The 15745-nt window shown below is 35.1% G+C and overlaps 2 protein-coding genes across 17 annotated transcripts in view; one reads left to right on the top strand and one right to left on the bottom strand.

Annotated features, from left to right (window-relative positions):
* VPS13B (vacuolar protein sorting 13 homolog B) overlaps positions 1–15745 on the top strand; it is a 768399-nt gene that overhangs the window by 5238 nt on the left and 747416 nt on the right. For 15 of the 16 annotated variants that reach the window (XR_010410572.1, XR_010410573.1, XM_064588057.1 and 12 more), the window contains exon 3: positions 12062–12205. The exons of the other annotated variant lie outside the window; for it this stretch is intronic. Coding sequence is in view for 13 of the 15 variants with exons in the window: in XM_064588057.1 (XP_064444127.1) it covers positions 12062–12205 (144 nt within the window). In the remaining 2 variants the exon portion in view is untranslated. The remainder of the gene's footprint in view (positions 1–12061; positions 12206–15745) is intronic. 16 annotated transcript variants of the gene reach the window in all.
* On the bottom strand, positions 2885–3175 carry LOC123858846 (small ubiquitin-related modifier 2-like). Its single transcript, XM_045896161.2, has one exon. It carries the CDS (start codon positions 3173–3175, stop codon positions 2906–2908), a length of 270 nt encoding a protein of 89 aa, XP_045752117.1. The 3' UTR covers positions 2885–2905.

The following is a 15745-nucleotide window of genomic DNA, read 5'->3' as shown; positions in this document are numbered from 1 at the left end:
TATTAACCTTTTTATATGTTGGCTTTGATTTGCTAAATTTTTGTTTAGTTTTGTAGCAGGTATGTTCATAAGTGATTCTGGTCTGTGCTCTCGTAATGTCCTTATCTGGTTTGGATTATCATAGATATGTTGCTTCATTAAATTATTAAGTATTTTGTTTTTTTATAAATGAGTTTGTGTAAGATTGATATTAGTTTTTTTTTTATTTTGGTAAAATATATGTACCCAAATTACCATTTTTGCCATTTTTTTATTATGGTTCTGTGGGGCATTGATAACATTTACGTTGTTGTGCAACCATTACCACCACCCATCCCCAGAACTTCTTTAGTTTCCCAAACTGAACCTCTGTACCCTTTGATCCACTCACTCACTATTCTGTCTTACCAGCCCCTGGCAATCAGCATTCTACTTTGTTTTTATGAATTTGACTACTCTTACACCTCACAAGTGGAAACCTACAATAGTTATCATTTTGTGACTGGCTTATTTAACTTATTAGCACAGTGTCTTCAAGGTTCATTCATATTGTAGCATGTATCACAATTTCCTTCCTTTTTAAGGCTGAATAATATTCCATTGTATATGCCATATTTTGTTCATTTGTTCATTGATGCACATTTGCGTTGTTTCTACCTTTTGGCTACTGTGAGTAATACTGCTGCAAACATGGATGTACAAATATCTATTTTGAGTCCCTGCTTTCATTTGTTTTGGGTATATACCCACCAGTGGAATTGCTAGATTGTATAGTAATTCGATGTTTAAATTTTTGAGGAATTGCCATACTGCCTTCCACAGTGGCTACACCACAGCAATGTACAAGTTTTCCAGTTGCTCCATGTCTTCACCATACTTGTTGTTTTCTGATTTTTGTTTTTTTTTTATTATAGGCATTCTAATGGATGTGACATGCTATCCCACTGTGGTTTTGATTTGTATTTTCATAATGATTGATTTTAAGCAACTTTTCATGTGCTTATTGGCCATGTGTATATTTTTGGAGAAATGTCTATTCAAGTCCTCTGCCCTTTTTTAAAATTGCATTTTTTTTTTTGTTGAGTTGTAGGAATTATATATTCTGATTATCAGTCCCTTATCAGATACATGATTTGCAAATATTTTCTCCCATTGTGAGTTGTCTTTGAGTCTTTTGTGCCTTTTGATGAAGAAAAGTTTTAAATTTTGAAGTTCAACTTAACAATTTTTTCTTTTGATGCCTGGGTTTTTGGTATCCTATATAAGAAATTATTGCCAGATATAGTGTCATGAAGCTTTTTCTTTGTTTTCTTAGAGCTTTATATTTTTCGTTCTTACTTTTAGGTCTTTGATTCATTTTGAGTTAATTTTTGTGTATGGTATAGTATCCTATGGTATAGGATCCAACTTCATTTGTTTTTATAAGTGGGTGTTTACTTTTCCAGTAACATTAGTTGAAGACTGTCCTTTTCCCCCTTTGAATGGTCATTGCATCCTTCTTGAAAATCACTTGGCCATAGATGTGAGGGTTTATTTCTGGGCTCTCAATACAGTTCCCTTTGTGGTTTATAGGTCTGTGGTCAGAAATCACTTTGTTTTGAATACCATAACTTTGTAGTAAGTTTTGAAATCAAGATGTGTATAATCTCCAACTTTGTTCTTTTACTAGTTTTATAAATCTTAGGAAAAATGAATCCTGGAGTCATGTGGGTCAAGAGTTTTCTTAGCTGGAAAGTTTTAAATTCTTGATTTAATTTTTTTTTGGAGATTTTATTTGGTTGGGTGGGGGAGAGGAGAGAGGGAGAGGGAAATGGACCAGCAGACTCTGCCTTGAGCATGGAGCCCAACTTGGGACTCCATCTCACTACCCTGAGATCATGACCAGAGCCAAAACCAAGGGTTGATGCTTAACCAACTGGGCCACCCAAGCACCCCTATGATTTAATTTCTTTAGTAGATATAGGACTATTTAGATTTTATCTCTTCTTTTGTTAGTTTTGGTTAGTTTTTCACTGAATTTCTCCATTTCTTCAAAACCGGTGATCAGCAAACAATGGCTTGGACCTACTTTTCTAAGTAAAATTTTATTGGAGCGCAGCTATTTTCATTTGTTTACATATTGTCTGGCAGCTTCTGAGAACTAAAATGGCAGAGTTGAGTAGCTGGGACAGAGTGCATGGCTTGCAAAAGCCTTAAGTATATACTATCTGGCCCTTACTGAAAAATTTCCTGCCCCTGCCCTGAATTGTCTGTATTTAAAGCCATAGAGTTGGATTTTTTGGGTCCAGTTTAAAGTTGACTGATTTTTTAAAAAAAAATATCTAGGATCTGTTTTTTTTTTAAACAAGTTTATTTAAACAACAAGACGCTTGACTTGAAGGGAAAACTATCTAGGATTCATTTCTTTTAGAGTAGTTTATCCCTACTTAAAGACAGATTGCCCTACATGTAACAGCTACGTACAAAAAAGTTACAAAATTGTCCTTCGTTTTACAATGATAAATGAAAACATTAAAATGCTCCAATCGAACAAGGTATGCAAGGATTTTTATGTTGTTCCTTTTTTGTTAAACAGTGAGAGCAAAATAACTTACTGGAATATAAAGAGCTGACTGAGCATGCCACTAATGGGGAGAGGGGGTATTTTCACAGAAGCAGTATTTTCCCCCATCCCATCTCCATTTGATGTCGATCACAACATACCATTGGCCATTTAGTTAAAAAAAAAATGCAATATGCTTGTGCACATACACAGTTACTTTATGTACAATAAAGGAATGGGGAAGGGGAAAATGAAAGAACAGAGAAGACTATACTGTAGTAGTCAGGATGTGGTGGAAGCAAATTGTGGCTTTCTAATTGAGAATGTTTTCTTGGTCTGGAGGAACAGAGTTCTAGAGTTCCCTTTTTAGTAGATACCTCCTGTCTACTGCTGGAACACATCAATTGTATCTTCATCCTTCATTTTCAACTGTGCAGGTGTGTCTGTTTCATTGATTGGCTGCCCATCAAATCGGAATCTGATCTGCCTCATTGACAAACCCTGTCGTTCACAATAGGCTTTCATTAGTTTACTAAGTGGTGTATGCCTCTTAATCTTAAACTGCACCACAGAACCATCCTGTCCCGCCACCTTCAGGTTAATATGATAGTTGTTCTCAGTCTTGACTCCTTCCTTGGGCTTTTCATCAGCCATGGCCTGTGCTGGAGTCTCCTCAGCTGCCGCTTCACAAAAGAGGTACCAGGTCCGCACTGAACAAGCACACACCTGTTGTGATATTTTTTTCTTACTGATATTAGTGATTTGTATCTTCTTCATCACATTGTTAGGGTTTTATTAATTTTATTTGCAGAGAACTGATTTTTCTGATTTCCCTCTCCCCCATTCTACTTTCTTTGGATTTTTTTTTTACTCTTATTTTTATTTTTTTTTTATTCTTATGTTAATCCCCATACATTACATCATTAGTTTTAGATGAAGTGTTCCATGATTCATTGTTTGTGCATAACACCCAGTGCTCCATGCAGAATGTGCCCTCCTCAATACCCACCACCAGGCTAACCCATCCTCCCACCCCCCTCCCCTCTAGAACCCTCAGTTTGTTTTTCAGAGTCCATCGTCTCTCATGGTTCGTCTACCCCTCTGATTTCCCCCGCTTCATTCTTCCCCTCCCGCTACCTTCTTCTTCTTCTTTGGCTGTTTTCTCTAGCTTCCTGAGGTGGAAGCTTCTGTCATTTATTTTTTCCTCCTACCTTTTTCTATTGAAATATATGCATTTAGTGCTATAACTTTTTTTTTTTGGCCCTCTATGTCACAGAATTTCATGTTGGTTTTTCATTATTTTGTTCAGGAAAATATTAATTTCCATTTTGATTTTTTTTCTTTGATTCATGGGTTTAGAAGTGTATGTTTAATTTCTGAACATTTGGGGAATTGCTAATTATCTTTGTTACTGATTTCTAATTTAATTCCACTGTGGTCAGAGTAGTTTCTGTATTATTTTAATCCATTATAGTTTATGAGTCAGTATATGGTCTGTTTTTGTAAATGTTCTATATGTAATTGATAAAAAGTGTGTATTGGGCAGTTGTTGCTATATTCTTCCATAAATATTATTTACTTCAAGTTAGTTAATAGAGTTCTTTTTTTTTTTAAAAAGATTTCATTTATTTATTTGACAGAGAGAGACATAGTGAGAGCAGGAACAAGCAGGGGGAGTGGGAGAGGGAGAAGCAGGCTTCCCGTGGAGCAGGGAGCCCGATGTGGGACTTGATCCCAGGACCCTGGGATCATGACCTGAGCCAAAGGCAGACGCTTAACGACTGAGCCACCCAGGCGCCCTAGTTAATAGAGTTCTTAAAATCTTGTAAATCCATGTGGATTTTCATATCTGCTGTTCTGTCAATTACTAAGGTATGTTAATATCTACAATTATGGGGCACCTGGGTGGCTCAGATGGTTAAGCGTCTGCCTTCGGCTCGGGTTGTGATCCCGGGGTCCTGGGATCGAGTCCTGCATTGGGCTCCCTGCTGGGAGGGGAGCCTGCTTCTCCCTCTGCCTCTGCCTCGCTCCCATGAATAAATAAATAAAACATTAAAAAAATCTACAATTATGATTATTTGTCTACTTTTTAATTTTGACAACTTTCACCTTATATATCTAGAAATTGTTATTAGGTGTACACAAATTTAAGTGTTATCTTATTCAACACACTTAAAAATCATGCTTAAATGTGTCCTTTCACTAGTAATTTTTCTTGCTTTAAAGTTTTTTTTTTTAATAATACTGTTTTAAAAATTGCTTCACTTAGCATAACACCCTGAAAGACATGTATCATATGATCTCACTGATATGAGGAATTCTTAATCTCAGGAAACAAACTGAGGGTTGCTGGAGTGGTGGGGGTGGGAGGGATGGGGTGGCTGGGTGATAGACATTGGGGAGGGTATGTGCTATGGTGAGTGCTGTGAATTGTGTAAGACTGTTGAATCACAGACCAGTACCTCTGAAACAAATAATACATTATATGTTAAAAAAAAAAAATTGCTTCAGTTGCTGACCCTAAAGGTTACAGAATGCATATTTGACTTATTAGAGTCTAACTTAGTACTTTTACCATTTCCTGAACAATCTTACAACAGTTTGACTACATCTACTTTCCACTTTCCTTCGTTTTGTTGGTATTGTGGTCCTTCTTTTTGCTTGTTTGGTTTGGGTTAGCTTGTTTAGGTTAGCTGGGTTTAGCTTGTTTTCCTCCCATTTCAGGTAGAAGTTTAGGTTATTGATTTTTGGGAGATTTCTTCTATTATAGGCATTTAAACAGCTACAGATGTCTTCAGCTGCATCCCATAAATTTTGATATGTTGTATTTTCATTTTCATTCAGTTCAGATGCTTTCTGATTGTCTTTGATGAATGTGTATTTTTGCATTTGTTGGATGGAGTGGTTTATAGATTTCAGGTTTAAATGGTTGATAGTGTTCAGGTCTTCTATATCTTGGTTAATTTTTCTGTCTATACATTATTGTGAGTATTAAAGTCTATGATTGTTGAAATATCTTTTTACTTTTGTCAGTGTTTATGTATTTTGGGGTTCTGTTGCTATGCTCACATGTTTTTATATTTTCTTGCATTAACCCTTCTATTGTTATAAAGTATCTTATGTTATCTTTAATATTTTTTTTCTTAAAGTCTGTTTTCTTAATAGTGTACTCCAGTCGTTCTGTGGTTGCTGTTTGCATTATACATATATACTTTTTTCTCAGTACACTAATTGTCTTAAACGTTTGCTTTGTGTTGTGTTTAATCATGCCTAGTACCATCTCTTTGAAAGTTTTACTGGCATGTTATTGAGCTTTAACTACCTCTTTTCAAATTTCATCTTGTTCATTGTAATTTTTTTTTTTTTTTAAAGATTTTATTTATTTAATTGACAGAGAGAGAGAGACAGCGAGAGAGGGAACACAGCAGGGGGAGTGGGAGAGGGAGAAGCAGGCTTCCAACTGAGCAGAGAGCCCGATGCGGGGCTCGATCCCAGGACCCTGAGATCATGACCTGAGCCGAAGGCAGTCGCTTAACGAACTGAGCCACCCAGGCGCCCCTGTAATTTTTTTTTTTAATATTTATTTATTTGAAAGAGAGAGACACAGCGAGAGAAGGAACACAAGCAGGGGGAGTGGGAGAGGGAGAAGCAGGCTTCCCGCTGAGCAGGGAGCCCGATGTGGGGCTCAATTCAGGACCCTGGGATTGTGACCTGAGCTGAAGGCAGATGCTTAATGACTGAGCCACCCAGGTGCCCCTATTCACTGTAATTTTATCCCATGACTGGGATAAACTATTCATTTTGGAAAACAGTCATATGAAAACTGAGTGGCTCAGTCGGTTAAATGTCTGACTCTTGATTTCAGCTCAGGTCATGATCTTGGGGGTCATGAGATTGAGCCATGTGTCGGGCTCTACACTGGGTGTGGAGCCTGAATAAGATTCGCTCTCTCCCTCACCCCCTCCCCCTGCCTCCCTCTCAAAAACAAAAACAAAAAGAAAAAACAAAACAAAACAGGAGGAAGGAAACACTGCTGGCACCAGTGTTAATATCATAGAAATGAAAATTCCCTATATGCCTAAAAGAGAATCTGTACCATTTTAAATAGCAAGAAAATGTTGTATTTCAGGTATTGCAGGTGAGAAACAGGGTCACGTGACTTCTTTGGAGTCTTATTTACTGCTTTTTAATTAACATATGATTGACATAAAAGTGTAATATTAGGTGTACTACATAACTTGATATTTTTATATATTGCAAAAAGATCAATTATCACAATAAGTCTAGTTAACATCTGTTACCCTGCATAGTTAACAAATATTGGTGGCTCAGTCAGTTAAGCGTCCTCCTCTTGATTTGGCTCAGATCATGATCTCAGTTTTTGTGGGATCGAGCCCTGCATTGGGCTCCGTGCTGGGTGTGGAGCCTGCTTGAGATTTTCTCTCTCCCTCTCCCCTTATCCCCACTCTAAAAATAAATAAATAAAATCCAGTCTGACAATCTTTGCCTTTTTTTTTTTTTTAAGATTTTATTTATCTTAAATAGCACAAGCAAGGGAAGCGGCCGGGAGAGGGAGAAGCAGGCTCTCTGCTGATCAGGGAGCCCGTTGCGGGCTTGATTCCAGAACCCTGGGATCATGACCTGAGCCGAAGGCCGACACCACCCAGGCGCCCCCAATCTTTGCCTTTTGACTGGAGTATTTAATCCCTCCACATTTAATGTTTTTAATCATATGGTTGGATTTCCATCTACCATTTTCTATTGTCAATGTTTCTTGTGTTCTTTTTTTTCTCATAATCCTTTACTACTTTTTTACATTAAGTAGATATTTTTTAATGTTTCATTTTAATTCCTTTAATTTTCACATTGCTTTTGTTCTTAGTGGTTGCTCAAAGGCTTACAATATACATCCAATTTTTTATAGTCTATTTTAGATTAATGCTAAATTTGTTACATTAAAATAGAAACTTTCTCCATTATAGCTCCATTACTTCCCCCTTCTTTGTGCCATTGTCATATGTATTGCATCTTTGTGTCCAACAGTACAATTTGATAATTATGTTTTAGGTAATGGCCTTTTATTTATTTATTTATTTTTATTTATTTTTTTTAAGATTTTATTTATTTTTATTTGAGAGAGAGAGAATGAGAGAGAGGGAGTACATGAGAGGTGGGAGGGTCAGAGGGAGAAGCAGACTCCCCGCCGAGCAGGGAGCCCGATGCGGGACTCGATCCAGGGACTCCAGGATCATGACCTGAGCCGAAGGCAGTCGCTTAACCAACTGAGCCACCCAGGTGCCCAGGTAATGGCCTTTTAAATCAGGAGAAAAAATATATTTATATTGTCCTTTAATGATTATATAATTACATTCATTGGTGCTTTTTTGTGAATTTGAGTTACCGTCTGGTGTTCCTTCCTTTCAGTCTGATGAACTTTTAGTATTTGGTTAACAGTGAATTATCTTGAGTCTTTATTTGGGTGTTCCTTTATTTTGCCTTCATTTTTGAACCCATTTTATAGATAGTAAGTTGTAGCAACTCTGAATTCTGATTTCCTCTATCCAGGGGTTGGTTGTTGTTGATGTTGATTTATTTTCGTGACTTGCCTGAACCACATTTGTGGTGTTTCCCCTATAGTGTGTGGCCTCTAATGTTTGTGCTCTCCCTCCCCCCCAACCCGTTCTTTGTGTATTCAGCTCTGGCTTTCTAGGGATTACCCTGGGTCACTATAACTTAGTCATCAGCCATTGATTGGCTAGAGGCTGTTTAAACCATTGAACCAGTAAGTCTTCCACTCTTTACATATACTTTCTTCCACTTCTACACATATATTAGATAATGCTCACAATTCAGGGAGTTTATAAATCTGATCATTCCCCCCTCCCCCCCCGCCTTTTTTTAACTTAGTGGGTTTACAAGGTCTCTTGGTTAACCATGAGTGAGTAGATTGTTAGTTCCCTCTCCTCTAAGTAAGCACAACCTGGCAAATGCATATAGCTTTCTAGTCTATCAAGGATATGTGAAATCATAGCAAGGTCGTGTTTGGCTGTTTTGTTCTCTTGATCTCTGGTTAATTTTCTGGCCAGTCTGCTGTGTTGTTGCTTGTACCAACAAATATTGTGACCTGAGGTTAGACTTCCCTTTTGCCTCTGATTTTTCTGTCATTTTTGACAACTTTATCTAGTTTTGTCATTGCTTTTTGGAAAGAGGATTTGCCCACTTCCTAACTCAGAATTCTTAAAGTCCTGTCCTGTATTTTAATTTTGTAGTAAGAAGTATATAACATAAAATTTACCATTTTGAAGGATACACTAGTGTTAAACATATGCACATTGTTATTGAATAGAACTGTAGAACTTCTTCATCTTTCAAAAATTAAAACTCTAACCATTTAACAACTTCCTTTTTCCTTCTCCCCCCACCACCAGTGCCTGGCAACCACCGTTTTACTTTGTTTCTAAGAATTTGACTACTTTAGATACCTTATATATGTAGAATCATACAATGTTTGTCTTTTTGTGACTGGTTTATTTCACTTAGCATCATGTCTTTAACGTGTTTGTTCATGTTGTAGCACAAGACAGAATTTCCTCTTTTTAGAAGACTGGATATATTTGATTGTGTATACCACATCTTCTTTATCCATTTCTTTCAATGGACATTTAGTCTGCTTCCACCTCTTGACTATTGTGAATAATGCTGTGGTGAACATGGTTGTGCAAATATCTTTTTGAGATCCTGTTTTCAGTTCTTTTTGGTATATACTCAGAACTGATTTCATATGGTGATTTTTTTTTTTTAAAGATTTTGTCAGAGAGAGAGAGAGAGCGCGCGTGCATGTGCGCGCACAGGCGGGGGGGTGGGGAGCAGGCTCCCTGCTGAGTAAGGACTCGATACCTGGGACCTGGGACCCGGGACCCTGGGATCAGGACCTGAGCTGAAGGCAGACGTTTAACCGTCTGAGCCACTCAGGTGTCCCTTATACGGTGATTCTATTGATGTTTTGAGGAACGTCCATAATGCTTTCTTTAGTGGCTGCATCATTTTACGTTTTCACCAACAGCACACAAGGGTTCCAATTTCTCCACAAAGCTGCCAGCCCTTGTTACCTTTTGTGTGATAGTGGCCATTCCATTAGCATTGTGGTCATTGTGGTTTTGATTTGCATTTCCTTGATTAGTGATGTTAAACATCTTTTCACATACTTGCTGGCAATTTGTATTCTTTTGAGAAATGTCTATTCAGTGATTTATCCACTTTTAAATTGGATTACTTTTTGTTGTTTATTTTAGATTTTAACCCCATTCCAGATAAATGGTTTGCAAATATTTTTTCCCATTACATAGGTTGCCTTTTCACTCTTTTGAATGTTTTCTTTGCTGCATGAAGGTTTTTAGGTTTGTCTATGCTTGCTTTTGTTACTTGTTAAATTTAGTTTTAAAGTATGCCTGTTTTCTGTTAGAATATTTTGTTATAGCCTACCTAGAATTAGGTTTTTGAGAGCTATTTAACCCCCTTCTTAAATTCCTTGTTACTGATATTCTTCGTGCAGTCATAGATGTTCTGGTATTAGGAATGCATTTTTCACAATGTATTTCTGAATAGAAGTGAATGAAGTATTTTAAGGTTGTACAGTGTATCTTGAAGTAAAAGGAATGAAAATTGCTTTTATAGTTACATTCAGGATGGTCTGTCTACTATAACAACATTTGTGTTTTGTCTTTTACAAGGCATAAATGTATTTTCGTTTTTCACAACTCTGAGGAAATGGAAATGATCTTGCTTATAGTCAGATGATTAGTAAATGTTGAACTTCAAGTAGATTTCAGTATGGGCAATATGGTTCAAAATTCCATGTTCAAATATAGAATGCTGCCTCTTGGGTTATTGTTTAGGTAGTAGTAAAGTTGATTAGAAGCATTCTGATAATACCGAGGTCATGAGTTTGATTCACGTGCTTTTAACTTCTTACTGCGAAAATCCAATTTGTACCCATGCAACTTTGGTAGGCATTTCACAAATGTTTCTTTGTTACACAAGTCAGGAAGTGGTAGAGATGGCAATATCATGGGCTCATTGTCCAAATAGATGTATAACCAATGGAAAGGTATTAAATGCTCATAATGGAAGTATAGATGCAGTATAGCTGTGTGAAGAGCAAGGGTTCTGGCATGATATTTTCCAGTTTTGAGTCCTGGTTTTCTAAGATGTGTCATTTTGGGAAATGACTTGACCTTTCCGTGCCTCAGATTTTTCATTTGTAAACTGAGTAGAATAATAGTATTTACATTTTGGGGCTCTTATAAGGATTAAATAATTGTATGCAGGTAAAGTGCCTGGTACATAGTAAGTGCTCAGTAAACATTGTTTTTGTTATAGATGCTAATGAAAATATAATCTGTGCCAATTGATTTATACTTCAAATTAATCTTTCAAATTACTAATGGCAAATACTTAAAATGTGACACTCCATTAGAATAATATAGTAGAAATAGATTTTAAGTATTCTGTCCTTGCAGGAGAAAAACTTGTGAAGACATACATGAGGCCCACACATTTGTAAGCGTAGTTAGCATTTTTATAACAATTGTTCTTAGAGGAAGATAATATTCTAAGCACTTTATATAAATTCATTCAATCCTCAATGATACTATTGTTATCCAGATTTTACAGATAGACTGAGACACATACATTAAACAAGTTGTCCAGTGGTTTGCCATATTGCCGATACTTAGCTATATTGCTATGTTGCTAACCTAAGTGGGTGGGCAGTTGTTGGATCAATAAGTTTAATGTATATTAACTTTCATAAATAGATAACTTAAAATGTGAAGTATAATCTACATGCAATTTTTTCCTTTGTTGATTTGTAACAAAAATTTTGTCTGTCAGTGAAACAAGTTACCAATATAAAGTGACCATGGTGACATTTATGTTTTCATTTCTTTCTTTCTAATAATAATGGAAATCAGTCAGAAAACATTTAAATTTTATGACCAGAGATTATCCAGGTACAATCTTTAATTAGGTAAAGCTCAATACTTTTTTTATTTTTCAAGGTTGGTAAATTTTTATTTTGTTGGGTCACTCTCCTATCTCTTAACTCTGCTCTCCCCCATACCCTTTTAACTTGCCTTACAATCCTGTTCTGTTAGTTTAAAACACATTTTAAATACACGTTTTGAATGGAGATTTTAAACAATATGCCATTCAGTTATCTCAGTGCTGCTGGCTACTATGATTATTACAGCCACTATCGTATATGAACCTTTGTTATGTACCACATATTTTGTATTATATTCATTCAACAGAAGAAGAAATAGAGGCCTAGGCAGGTTGACTAGCTTATTAGAAGTAACTTGTACAGTAAGTTTTTGTGGTGTATCATTACCTATAGTTTAAGAAGTTATTTGCTACTTTTTGAGGAACAGTAGTTCTTAAAATATTTTTGTTTTAGAAATTTCATTTCTCTTTTCGGAAAGTAATTTGGATGTTATGAAAAAATTAAGCACTTACCAACTTTTAATATTTTGTTTTAAGGAATTGAAATTACCATTCACTTTTTTAAGTGGACATATTCATGAATTGAGGATCCATGTACCATGGACAAAACTGGGTTCAGAACCAGTGGTAATTACCATCAATACAATGGAATGCATTTTGAAACTTAAAGATGGAATACAGGTAAGAAGTTATTGAACCTAGTTGTTTATATAAACCTATTTTAATAGTTATTGATGTTATTTCTTTAACTTTTGGGATATGTCACCTTTTACACAAAGTTTACATACACTTAACTGTTTCTCACATGCCTATTAAAGTACCGTAATTGCAAAACGGTATTCTTATATTTGGATGAAACATTCTAATGGTTATTTTCATACTAATTTTACTTAATCTAATCATAGCCATCATAGTGATCATGTTGATGGCTTATTATCTGTGTCTACTAGAAGTAGGACCTGACTGTGTCCCAATTTTCAGGTGAAGGTTTTTGAATTTTTGCAAATGACCTGTATGATTTTTTTATATTTACATGACATTTTTAAATGAGATGAAAATTTCTCATTTTTTGAAATGAAAATATATTGAATTTACTTTCATATCAAATTTTAAGGTTTTATTTTAATTCGAGGTAACATATGGTATTATAGTATCTCAGGTGTAGGATATAGTAATTTAACACTTCTAAACTGGGTACTCATCACAAGTGCACTCCTTAATCCCCATCACCTATTTCACCCATCCCCACACCCACCTCCCCTCTGGTAACCATCAGTTTGTTCTCTATAGTTAAGAATTTGTTTCTTGGTTTGCCTCCTTTTTCCCCCTCTGCTAGTTTGAATGGATAAAGAAGCTGTGGTGTATATATACACAATGGAATATTACTCAGCCATAAAAAAAGAATGAAATCTTGCCATTTCCAATGACGTGGATAGAGCTAGAGAGTATTATGCTAAGCAAAATAAGTCAGAGAAAGACAAATACCATACGATTTCACTCATATGTGGAGTTTAAGAAACCTATCAAATTCCATTGTGTTTTTGAAGTTTTGGCATCAGAAGCTGATTTTTTTTTTTTTCCGACTTAACCTTTTCTCTGACCATCTTACATTTCTCTTTAGTGTTTTTTTTTTTTCTTTTTTGTAAAGTTGTAATACTGATTTTTTTTTTTAAAGGAGTTTCTAGCAAAAATTAATCTAGGAAGCAAATAGGTCTGAGCAATATATCATAAATTTTTCCATTTTCATCTTATAGAAAAGTAGTCTCTTTCATTTTTATTATGTTTTCCTTAGCCCATATTTAACTTGCAGTTTAAAAAATGCTTTCTAGAACCAAAAGAGTTGATGAGTATTAATAATTTAAATTTAACAATTTAATAACTTATTAAACGTTAAGGCAATTTTAGAGTGTCCTAAATATTACTTCAGTTGGTGAAATTAAGATTATTTATGATGTTAAAATAATTTGCTTTTTTAAGAAGATACATTGTCATGTCAACCCACTGGGCTCATCTTTTTTTTTCCTTTTATGAAATCTTTGATTCTAAACCTATATTATCTAATTTAACTGATGTAGTTTCTGGAAGTAAGTAGACTAATGCTATATTTCTATGAGAATTTATTTTGTAAACATAAAATACGTGGGAGATAGATTTAGAAATCTGTGAGATAGTTACATTACAACAGAGTTTTATTTTACATTTATTTTAGGTAATACTTAAATGGTCTTAATCATCATCTATTCCTGGAATTTAATTTTTTTTTTTAAAGTCTGGACTTGGTTATACCACCCATGGAGTGCTCCATATTAAAAGAGGAAAAAAAAAAATCCAGACACTAAGTATTTTTTCAATGGGAAGGTGGAAGTTTCAAGGCCAGATGTCCCATAAGAAACACATTTTAAAAGAGGCAAATTACAACTAATTATAGAGGCTGCAGAAAAAGATTTGTAACACATGACTTAGTGGAACCTAGAACTAATATTTGATATTGGACCATGCAGATGGCTACTGCAGGAATGATCAGGTTTCCTGCTTGCATGGTATTTGAGACTTGAATTTTGTGGTGTGTACAGCAAAAGGTCAAGTGTCATGAATGTAAACTACTCTCAAAACAAGTATTTTTTGCAGATGTTTAAAATTTTGAGGTAGAAAATTTTTTGAAAATTGCAGTTGACATTTGGACAAATTATTTAGCAGTGTCCATCCCTGGAGAGTAATACTTAGATTAATGATTGGAATTAATTTTTCAGTCAGACATTATAGATGAAACACATTTTTAAACAGTTTATTTTCCTATTTTAAGCTTTGATTAGTGTAGTAGGAAATTAAGTTAAAAAGTTACACATGTATTAGTAAAACTGAATAAGCCCATATTTAATTAAAATTATTTCAAATTATTACATTGTAGAATCAACATGAAGAAAATACTTATTTCATAAATTAGTGTGGGATGGTTGGTTAAAGGAAGGGATTGTTTAGAGTTATAGATATGAATCTGTTAAAAATAACTACTGTTGATATTTGACAGTGTAATAAATACAACTTAAAAAGTTAGAAATTTGAGGTCTAATTCAGAAAAGGTTATTACAAAAATATAATATTGCTAAATGCCTTGATAAGAAGGCATGTCTGGTTTGTAAAGTTCAATTTAATTCTACCAACATTGTTGATTTCCTGCTCTTCAGTGCACTGAACACCATTGCCAAGATATTTATATAATCTTCTAAGGAGACTTAGATTTATGATGATTGAGGGTGACTCTAGTGATAATAATTACAATATACGGCCTTAGCATGTCTCTGTAACTAGTTTTTTTTTTTTTTTAAAGACTTATTTATTTTAGCGAGTTCATGTGCATGAGCTCTGGGGGGAGAGGGAGAGGGAGAGAATCTCAAGCAGACTCCCTGCTGAGTGTGGATATCCATTTTTCCACCCTGAGATCATGACCTGAGCTGAAACCAGGAGTATGTAGCTCAACCAACCAAGCCACCCAGGTGCCTCTGTAATTAGATTTATGGAGCTTTTTTCTGATGAGAAGGTGACCCAAATTGTTGTGTTGGGTCAAATAAAGGCCACCTTGATGTTCAGACTGAATTATTTTTAATACATTGATATTTCACTCAGAAAATACTTAACTGTTAGCTGTTTACTCTGGGACACCTGTCTGCCATCATACCCACCTTTAGATCCTTCAGATTTTACTTCTGAGGTTTTTTGTTTGTTTGTTTTTGTTTTTTTTGTTTGTTTTTTTGACTTAAATTACAGAATTTGATTCATGACACATCATCAGTGGTCCAGGTCTGACTTATTTATTTAAATAGTTCACTCTAATAAATACATGTGGATCCAGCACATAGCTCAGTAACTTACATTTAACTGTATGCTCCTCTCCTTTTGCATATTCTTGCTTTTCAACCTTTATGGGCCTCATCTGTAAAATAGGGCAAGACTTGATACATAGCTCTTATTCTATGGTTGTATATGCTTTCTTTGCTCATTGTATTAATAAGTCTTGCAAAAAATCTTCAACCTAGAGTAGTAGTAAATTTGTTTTTAAAGAACTATTTATTTGGGCCTTTGTATCACCTAGAAAGTTTAAAAAACAACAAAAACAACCACCCCCCCAAAAAAAACCCTATGAAATCTTTTGACTTGTTAAATGTGACTGTTTGCAAGGCTATTTATAGAATACTCACTGTTCATAACCCAAAAATCTTTTGG

The sequence above is a fragment of the Mirounga angustirostris genome, unplaced genomic scaffold (assembly GCF_029215605.1).
Source record: "Mirounga angustirostris isolate CCGP_5_RB_7025 unplaced genomic scaffold, mMirAng1.0.hap1 SCAF_4, whole genome shotgun sequence".
NCBI classification, from domain to species: domain Eukaryota; kingdom Metazoa; phylum Chordata; class Mammalia; order Carnivora; family Phocidae; genus Mirounga; species Mirounga angustirostris.
This window is presented reverse-complemented; position numbering and strand designations above follow the sequence as displayed.

Bases quoted from the DNA above. Each gene is read 5' to 3' on its own strand.
- LOC123858846 (XM_045896161.2), bottom strand. From the start codon at position 3,175: ATGGCTGATGAAAAGCCCAAGGAAGGAGTCAAGACTGAGAACAACTAT.